General features: G+C 36.7%; 1 protein-coding gene across 1 annotated transcript; it reads left to right on the top strand.

The window, feature by feature from the left end:
- The first annotated feature begins 258 nt into the window (after positions 1-258).
- LOC148549438 (uncharacterized) lies at positions 259-4,989 on the top strand. The gene is made up of 7 exons (XM_088495744.1): positions 259-292; positions 548-828; positions 3,720-3,729; positions 3,881-4,012; positions 4,154-4,297; positions 4,602-4,833; positions 4,905-4,989. The coding sequence occupies exons 1-7, from the start codon at positions 259-261 to the stop codon at positions 4,987-4,989; spliced, it is 918 nt and encodes a 305-aa protein (XP_088351870.1).
- The last annotated feature ends 5,940 nt before the right edge of the window (positions 4,990-10,929 follow it).

Genomic DNA, 10,929 nt, shown 5'->3' with positions numbered 1-10,929 from the left:
GATCTAGACCACAATTTTTTCATGGTGCGGTGAGCATGGAGGATACGCTCTCATGAAAGAGGTGAAGTTATTTGATACAAACAGAGCATTGAATTAACATCAATAGTAGACACTCCATCTGACCTAACATCTGAGGGGAATCACGGGTCAAATGAGAACTAGGAGCTCTCAGATGGTGAGTTTCAGAATCTAGCTCAAATTCTAAGTCAACTCTCGAGTTTGCAGTAATAGAGCGCGAAACCGCTTACTGATTTGCTTATGGATCCAGCAGGTGTTTACTTCCTCTATCCAGGTGAGAATTCCGAAGTTTCTATTATCTCAATTGTGTTGAATGCTAAGAACTATAATTCCTGGTCAACAGCTATGAAATTGGCGCTGAAATCAAAGAATTAGATAGCCTTTGTTGATGGAACCATTGTGAAACCAGACAAGAATGATCCTGCATATGTAGCATGGAATAAATGTAATACTTATGTTATTTTTTGGTTAAATCTATCATTGAGTAATAAGATTGCATAGAGTGTTGCTTGGAATGAAATTGTTGCAGATTTATGGCTTGATTTAAAGCACATGTATTATCATGGAGACAGGTATAAGGTTGCTAAATTAGAAGAAGAGATGTATGCCATGAAACAGAGAGATCTAAGCATAACAAATTATTTCACCAAGTTGAAGGCTCTTTGGGAAGACATTGACAGCTTCAACCTGGTTTCCCAATGCAAGGAATGCTGTGAAAAATGTAATTGTAGCTTGGGCACTATGAGAGATTATCGAGATGAAACTTATGCAGTGAGATTTCTAAGAGGATTGAATGAGCAATATGGAAGTGTAAGATCCTAAATAATGCCGATGAAGCCAATTCTAGACATCAATAAATTTTTTTCTCTACTAACTCAACAAGAGAGACAGCTTAATAGATCAGATTTGGAGACTCAGAACTTTACAATTTTGGCCAATTTAGTTCATAATTTCAACAACAATTCAAGCAGTGTTCCTAGAGGAAGAGGACGAGGAATCCATGGAGGTAGAGGTGGAAGAAGAGGAAGAAATTCAGCACCTAAGACCTATTCTAATTGTCACAAGGCAGGGCATCTTTTGGATACTTGTTACCACAAACATGGATTTTCACCTCACCTACAGAGACAGAAATGGCCACGAGAGACTAGCAATGGAGCTACGGCTAATAATATTGTTGCTTGAGTTGAAAAGAGCAGTGTTAACAACATCAAGTAGGACAAAGAAGCCAATGGTCAATCCCAATTCAATCAGAGTTTGAGAGATGCACTGCTTACCTTTCTTTAGCAAGAGTGTGCACAGTGTTATCAAGAAGCAAGTGTGACAGATGCCAGTCATTCAAATGCAGGAAGTGGAGGTATACCTTCAGAGACTTGTACACTTTGCATGGGCTCTCATATTTCATGATTATTGTCAGTGAATACTTTTTTTTCAAATTCTTGGATGCTTGATACAGGAGCTACTGATCATGTATTACACTCATTGCATTTCTTTACAAATTTTAGACATATTAAGCAGATTCTGGTGAAATTACCAGATGGAACACACACAACTACAACTATAAGTGGAATTGTGCTATTTTCGATATTCTATCTCACAAATGTGATGTACATACCAAGTTTCAACTTCAATCTTTTCTCTATTTCCAAACTTACAAAAGGCATGCATTGCGAATGTTTTTTTACTGACAAACTTTGTGAGATACAGAATCGGACCTCTTTGAAGATGATTGACACAGCTAAAGTAAAGCATGGATTATACATGATGAATTTTCCTACATTAGAGTTGGCACACATGGATAACATAGAGAATATAGCATACAATTGGAGTAATAGGATTCTAAATATGCAAAATTATAGTGACAAGATTTTATTTTCTTCTAATCTTAGGACAGAAAATTTGGTTACACAAACTTCATGATTTTCTATTGAGAATTTATGGCATTTCAGATTGGGTCATGTACCACAAAGCAAATTTGACATAATCAAACAAATATATTCTTGTGTGCAGTTTTCTTATATTTAATTGCTCTAAACCATGTGACTCTTGCCATTATACCAAGCAAAAATGGTTACCATATACCCTTAGTGAAACAACAAGTTTAAATAATTTTGATTTAATACATATCGATATCTGAGGGGTCAATGCCACTTATTTCTCTACAAGGTTATAAATATATTTTTTAACCATAGTAGATGATAAAAGCAGTTTTGTATGGATTTATTTCATGAAATTAAAGTCAAAAGCTAGCAATTTGGTTTAGAACTTTGTTCCATATGTGAAAAATTATTTTAATTCTCAAGTAAAGATTATCCAAACTGACAATGGTCCTGAGTTTAAACTTGATAATTTTTATAATTCACAGGATATAGTACATCAAACATCATGTGTCAAGACACCTCAACAAAATGTTGTTGTTGAGTAGAAACACCAACATATTCTTAACATTTCAAGGGCATTAATGTTTCAATTATCCTTGCCAAAAATCTTTTGGAATTTTGCTATTGATTTAGCGGTTCATTCAATAAATTGACTTCCCACTCTAATTTTAAAAAAGAAAATCCCTTATGCTACCTTATTTGGCAAGGATACGGACATTAGTAACCTTGAGATGCTTGGATACTTGGCATTTGCTTCAACTTTAACCATGGAAGAAGAAAATTTGATAAACAAGCAAGAAAGAGTATTTTTCATGGCTACTCAGTTGGCACAAAAGGATATATTCTGTTTGATTTTCTACATTAGAGAACTATTTTTGTCTCAAAATGTGGAGTTTTATGAACATTATTTTCTTCATAAATTCTTTTATGTTGACATGACCAAAAATCTCATAAATATTTTTTCTCTACCTATTGTTGATTCTAATTTTAATAGGTTTGATCCTTTTACTTATGATTCTTTAGATGCATTTCATCCATCTCATGAAAATATTGACTCTTTTCATGAGCCTAAGGACACTACCTCACTCACTAATTTACATGTAGCTTCTAATAGACCACAAAATAGTGCATCATTTAATTTTTATTCAAATAATAACATACCATTATATTTTTGATCACTCATGCATCATCAGGATCTTAGAATATCAACTCGTACACATAAACTACCTTCTTATCGTCAAGATTATCATTGCATGTTACTTAAAATAGGAAGCTCTAGTAACCAATCATGTTCCAAACGGTAGGGTCTATCTCACATGGTAGAATATGGGAAGCAGTTCCCTGTCCATAGAGCTTTTTCCCTGGCAATAACCACAACAGTTGAACCGAAGACTTATGAACAAGCTGTGTGACACGAATGTTGGAAAAATATAATTAGTGTGGAATTACTCGCTCTTGAGAAGAATAAGGCTTGGTCTATCACTTTTTTGCCTCTTGAAAAGTACCTCATTAGATGCAAGTGAGTTTTTAAGGTGAAGTTTTATCCCGATGGTTATGTTGAATGCCGTAAAGCACGTCTTGTGGCTCAAGGATTTTGTCAATGAGCTGACTATGATTACTTCCATAAATTCAGTCTGGTTGTGAAAATTACCACTTTACGACTTATTCTTACTCTTGCTACTATCCATGGCTAAAAACTTCACCAATCAGACGTTAATATAACATTCTTGCATGATGAGTTGCAAGAAGAGGTTTATATTAAACTCTCCCAAGGTCTCGATGTTTCAAATGGTGCTTTTTTAAGTTAAATCATTCTTTATATAGCTTGAAACAGGTAAGCCGTTAATGGAATTTAACATTAAATGGTTTTCTTCAACAACATGGTTTTATTATGTCTCCTCATGATCACTCTTTGTTCACCAAGCATACTAACCTTGGCTTGGCTATTATTATTGTCTATGTTAATGATTTTGTTTTGTCTGGAGATAATCTATTTGAAAATGAAGCTATTAAAAGGGTTCTTGATGCTGAATTTAGTATTAAGGACTTAGGCCGGTTGAAATTTTTTCTTGGAATGGAAGTTGCTCGTAATTTCGAAGGGATTACTTTGTATCAACGTAATTAAACTCTTAATTTGCTTGAGGAATATAGTATGTTGGAAGCTAAACCTGCTTCATTTCCTATGTTGTATAATGGAAAAATTTCTAAGGAGAGTGGAATAAGATTACCGGATCCAATACAATATACATGACTGCTAGGACGACTCCTATATCTCGCCAATACTCGTCCGGACATTGCTTTTGCAGTTGGAAAGCTCAGCCAATTTTTGGATTGTGCCACTGGTGATCATTACAAGGCAGCACTACATGTTCTTCGATACATCAAGAAATATCCTTCTAAGGGTTTTTTTCTGTTCAAATAATGATCTCAAATTGACTGGTTATGTTGATTTGGATTGGGTAACTTGTTCCGATACTCGTCGATCAATAACTAGGTACTGTTTTTTCTAAGGTACTTCATTATTGTCTTGGAAGAGCAAGAAGCAAACAAGTGTGGCATGTTCTTCCTCAGAAGCTGAATATCATGCCATCGCACAAGCAACTCAGGAAAATCAATGGCTTCTTTATCTTCTTAATGACTGCCATGTATCTCATCTTCAGCCGATCAATCTCTATTGTGACAATCAATCTACGATAAACATTGCAGCTAATTCGGTTTTTCATGAAAGAACCAAACACATTGAAGTAAATTGTCATATAGTTCGAGAAAAGTCTCAAACAGGGGTGTTGAATATGCTACCTATTAAATCGGCTCAACAAACGGCTTATTTGCTAACTAAAGCATTATCACCAGGCATCTTTGAATCTTTACTTTTCAAGTTGGACATGCTTGACATACACGCCCCACTTGAGGGAGGATATTATGTGGATGATAAGAGGTTAGAGGCCTCAACAAGCCTTAATTCGAGAATGATAATAATGTTGCTGAACTTGCAGTTAATACAATCAGTTTCAATTTGAGGGAGGATGTTGGAGATAATATTAAACTAGCATCCAATGGCTCACAAAAGAAAGTTGTAACTGATTATGGTTGAATAATTTTTTGGATAATATTGATTTTTGTAACTTTAGTTAGAATGATAGAAAAGTTTGTTTTGGTTTGAGGTCACAGCTAGCAATACAAATTACCTCCTAACCATAGTTAATTTATTTACCATATTGAGTTAGGTTTTATTAAGGTTTATTTTCTGTTAGTTATAAATAGTAGATAGCAACAATAGGTACGGTGAGGTTCTGTTTAATTTTTAGGATTTGTATTCTTTCATATGAGAAATCCATTTTCTCTTAGTCTTCTTCTTCAACCTAATCTTCTTTTCTTCACAAAAACTAGATCTAGACCACGATTTTTTCAGACGATACAAAAGATCTCTTTTGGTTGCTATATCTCAAGATGGGAACCAGAATATTATTCCACTTGATTTTGCCATTCTTGAAGGAAATTTGTAAGACCTGATTTTCAAAAAAATTTTCAACAGGAGCAAGTACTTGCAGCTCTTCATGGACATCGACTTGTAAAAAAAAAAAGTGGTCCCAATCAAGCAGAATATGTGACATCAGACATAGCGTTGCATAAACTCTAAGTGTCCAACGGTTTCACATAACAGATTTGTCTAATCCATGACAGCTTGATCCCACTAGATACATGATCATTTTCGTTTGGTGATATCCCAAAGTTGGTCCCACATTTATCGACTAAGTAGGCAAAACTACTATCCGTTCTTCCACTTACAGTACGACCGTCAATTGGGAGACTGATGCGTGGCAGAAGTTAGACCAATTAACTGATTATAATATAATAGAACAGCGTTGCAAGTATAGCTCTTAACCAGCAAAAATATGCCTCATCAATTTAGAAAGGTTGTCACAAAAAGTTTAGAATAAAAATACTGGGAGTATGACTCCCAGGTCGTCTCCCAACGAGTTGCTAGAAAGGGTGCTAATTTATTAATCAGGAGTTTTCTGAGAATTTTGAGAGTTGAATGAAAGAAAATAGATAATTGTAATTTAGTGCAACGAAAATTAAAAAAGAAATTTATATTATTCAAAATAAAAAGCCTTGACTGGGGGAATGATTAATTGGAAGTTCTATCCTTGTTGGAATTTTCTCAAATGTAGTGTAAAGAGGTTGTTATTTTCACTTAGTTAACCCTTACTAAATAAAGGAAAGTCAAGTGATTGAGCTAACTCTTATTCGCAAATCCTAGTCCTCTCCCTTGGGAAGGTCTAGCGTTAGTAAATACAGAATTAGCCAACAACTTCCAATTTAACTAACCACTTGAGCATTCCAACTCAAGTGTCTCCTCTTAATCAACCCCCATGTCAAGTAGGGAATCTACTCTATTGACATGGATACCATCTTCGTTATTAGGAGTTTGGAATAGAAAAGAGACATGATAATTTAAATAAAATAGAGATTTAAATTAATTAAAAGTAAAAGTAATCCTTTGCATTAACAATCCATGAAAATAATTCAATTACCACTCTAAACAAGAATTAAGAATATGGAATAATTAAAAGAGCAAGTAAGAAAACAAACTAGAATAGTATCTTCAATGGAGGTGATGACTCTTCAATATCCAAAAGCAAAAGCAATAAACTATGAAACTATGAATGTAAACAAAACCTAGAGGAAGAGTAGTTTCTCTCTAGATTCAGATCTAAAAAACCTAAAAACTATCCTAATGAGAATATGTGAGTGTGTCTCTTGAGTCTCTGCATGTTCTCTGGCTTTATTCTGCATTTCTAGGCCGAAAACTGGGTCAAAACGAGGCCCGAAATCGCCCCCAGCATTTTCTGTTATTTCTGCAGATCGCGCAGGTCACGCGTGCGCGTCATTTGGAGAATTTCCTTGTCACGCGTACGCGTCAGGCACGCGCACGCGTCACTGCAAATTTCTCCATTCAGCGCGCTCGTGTGAGCCATGCGTGCGTGTTGGTGCTCGCTGATAGTCTCCTTAGTTTCTTGTGTTCCTTCCATTTTTGCAAGCTTCCTCTCTATTTTCTAAGCCATTCCTGCCCTGTGAAGCCTGAAACACTTAACACACAGATCACGACATCGAATGGTATAAAGGAGAATTAAAATATACTAATTAAAGATCTCTAGGAAGCAAATTTTCAATCATAGAACAAAACTAGGAAGGGATTATAAAATCATGCAAATCATATGAATAAGTGGGTGAAGACTTGATGAAACCACTCAATTAAACACAAGATAAACCATAAAATAGTGGTTTATCAGAGACCATAGATATGTGCCAATCTTTTCAGTGTGACAGTGCATTCACTGAATGAAAGAAGAAATGTATGTGTCTTCGGCCGCCATATGTCTATTAATGTTGCCATTAATTCTGATTTACATTTTACTTTTTCTATTTGAAATTCGTGATAAAAACCTATTTCTCGTAATGTATCAGTCACCAAATGACTGTACTATTTTGGTGGAACTAATATCTTTAATTTTAAAACTCTCGCTGCCTGAATATGAATATATAAAAATAAAAAATTAAATCAATACACAATGAAACTTATAGAACCTATATTCAGAATTAAAATTAGTATATATATGATATGGCCATATGAATGTTTATGAAATGTTAATGAATGAATGTGAAATGATTATCTGAGATACGAGTTTCTCTAGATAAAGTACAGTGGCTTACCACCACGTATTCTAGGTTGAGACTCGATACTCTGTTGACCTTACGATGTAAGGGTGACCGGGCAGGTATAAATTCTCGGGAAGGTTAACCCCCATTGAGCAATATATATATATATATGAGAAAAAGCTATGCATAGACTCTTAGGGATGCGCATCAGGAGACAGTCCAGGGTTTAACAACCGGACTTGTCGGGTTGGCTTGATAACCGACAGATGAGACTCATCAGCCATAGGACAAGCATGCATCATGTGCATATTGTTTACTTGCTTGTTTGTGCATTAATTGGGAATGCCTAAGTGAACTTACTATATTAATTGTTATATTCGCTAATTGTAGTACTTGTATACTAGCTGTGTTTGCCATTACTTGCTTGTGTGTGTGTGGTACCACTGGTATTGGAGGATCGGAGGAAAGGCGGGAAGTTAGGGGGTTTAGTCAAGTTTTAAGGTTTGGTTTAGTTAGAACCCTTAGAAAACCACCCTACTTTATGGTTTCTGTTTTAGTTCTTTAAGTCTTATAATTTGAGTTTCGGCGTTCTAGGATTGCCTCTAGCATTTCCAGGACCTTATATTTTATGTGCGTGGCACCTTTACCATGCTGAGAAATCCCACTTCTCATTCCCTACAATGTTGTGGTTTTTAGATGCAGGTCAAGAGACACCTTGCTAGGCGTCTGGAGTCCTCTGCAGTGAAGTGGGCTTTTTGGGATTATACTTTTGTTCTGTTTTGTTATATATATGTATAGATTCTCCCTGTGTATATATGTTTTACTTTTGCACCTCATAGAAGTTTATGGAGAACTAGGGTTGCTTTTATGTATTCTGGGTTATGGATTATATATATATATATAGTCTCCGGCCAGCCTTAACTTTGCAGGCTGAGTTAGGAGCTTGTTGATGACAAGTCATCTTAGCCTAGTTTCACTAGTCTTTTTCTTTGTTTTTATTAGGTTTTATGCACTTTCTTGCATTGTAAGTAAGTAATTTGGAGTGGAATTGCATATTTTATTAAATCAACCAACCACCCTTTAATTGATACAAAATCATGAGGTTTAAGCAAAAATTAATTGAATTATGAATGAATTTTAAACCTTGTGAATTTGGTGATACTTTGATTGGTTGTTTTGACTACTTGTAGGTGAAGAAAGAAGAAATTAAGAAAAGCGTGGCCTAAGGAATGTGCCCAAAGGAAGCAAGAAGCATGCCCAAGAGAAGAAAAGCGTAGCAACATTGAGGAAGAAGGAGAGCTAAGTTGAGAGAGTGAACCGAGCTCCACAAGGAAAGAAAGGAGAAAGCAAGGCACAAAGCTCAGTTCACTTAGTTAACTGAGCACCAAAGAAAGCAATTCAAAGACATAAAGCTCAGTTCACTAAGTGAGCTTTATCGGGGGTTCTCCAAAAGTAATTCAAAGCAAAATTCCAAGGAGTGAAGCTACAAAGTATCGAACCCATGACCCAAGGAAAGCAAGGAATGCTCCTTGCAAGGAAAATAAGAGAAATTGGCCAAAAAGCTTCCTCCAAGGTTCGAACAAGGGATCTCACACTACCAAGCTTGCAAGGAAAATAAGCCAAGGTGGGTAGGCTGGGATTCGAACCTGGGAACTCCATGGAGAACAAAGGAGGAGCGCTACTTTTGGTGCAAAGAAAATGAGCCAAGATGGCTCTCCCAAGGTTCGAACCAAGGAGCTTCATGAAAGGCAAGGAAGGAGCGTCCACTCTTCCAAGGAAATTTGCATCCATTTGCTTCCACCAGGATTCGAACCTGGGAGCTCGAAGTCCAAAGCAAGGCGCTATAAATGGGGAGCTCAGTTGGTTTTCCCAACTAAGCACTACTCTTCCCCCATCCCCCACACTTTGGCGCAACAAAAAGCACACCAAGGAGATGTCATGCGCACCTTGACACGGACAAAGGAGCTGTGACACACACCATGGGGCACACCAAGGCAAAACATAGAGCTTAGTTCAATTTTCCAACTGAGCTCTATTGAAGATCAACTTGAACAAGGCTGGGCGCATCAAATTGTGCAACACAAAAGCACATTGGGCGCTCAGTTTGGTATTTGAACTGAGCCATCCCCTGGGAGGTGCAACTTGGGCCAAAAATCCGTTAAAAATCCAAATTAATTCATTTCTTCACCAAATTTTAGAGCCCACCCAAATTCTTAGATCTAAATAAAAAGTCAAGGGCAAATAAAAAGGATCCCAAGGCTTTGAGCATCAGTGGATAGGAGGGCCTAAAGGAATAAAATCCTGGTCTAAGCGGCTAAATCAAGCTGTCCCTAACCATGTGCTTGTGGCGTGAAGGTGTCAAGTGAAAACTTGAGACTGAGCGGTTAAAGTCAAGGTCCAAAGCAAAAAAAGAGTGTGCTTAAGAACCCTGGACACCTCTAATTTGGGACTTTAGCAAAGCTAAGTCACAATCTGAAAAGGTTCACCCAATTATGTGTCTGTGGCATTTATGTATCTGGTGGTAATACTGGAAAACAAAGTGCTTAGGGCCATGGCCAAGACTCATAAAGAAGCTGTGTTCAAGAATCATCATACTGAACTAGGAGAGTCAATAACACTATTCGAAATCTGAAGTTCCTATAGATGCCAATCATTCTGAATCTTAATGGATAGAGTGAGATGCCAAAACTATTCAAGAGGCAAAAAGCTATAAGTCCCGCTCATATGATTGAAGCTCTGTTTCATTGATAGTTTGGAATTTGTAGTATATTTTCTTCTTTTTATCCTATTTGATTTTTAGTTGCTTGGGGACAAGCAACAATTTAAGCTTGAGCACTCTGATGAGCGGATAATTTATACGCTTTTTGACATTGTTTTTAGTATGTTTTTAGTAGGATCTAGTTACTTTTAGGGATGTTTTCATTAGTTTTTATGTTAAATTCACATTTCTGGACTTTACTATGAGTTTGTGTGTTTTTCTGTGATTTCAGGTATTTTCTGGCTGAAATTGAGGGACTTGAGCAGAAATCAGATTCAGAGGTTGAAGAAGGACTGCTGATGCTGTTGGATTCTGACCTCCCTGCACTCAAAGTGGATTTTCTGGAGCTACAGAACTCAAAATGGCGCGCTTCCAATTGCGTTGGAAAGTAGACATCCAGGCTTTCCATCAATGCATAATAGTCCATACTTTGGCCAAGAATAGACGACGCAAACAGGCATTCAACGCCAGCTTTCTGCCCAAATCTGGCGTCCAGCGCCAGAAAAGGAGCCAAAACCAGAGTTGAACGCCCAAACTGGCACAAAAGCTGGCGTTCAACTCCAAGGAGGACCTCTACACGTGCAACACTCAAGCCCAGCCCAAACACACACC

Source organism: Arachis ipaensis, chromosome B8, assembly GCF_059453495.1.
Source record: "Arachis ipaensis isolate K30076 ecotype BB chromosome B8, ASM5945349v1, whole genome shotgun sequence".
Taxonomy (NCBI): Eukaryota; Viridiplantae; Streptophyta; class Magnoliopsida; order Fabales; family Fabaceae; genus Arachis; species Arachis ipaensis.
This window is presented reverse-complemented; position numbering and strand designations above follow the sequence as displayed.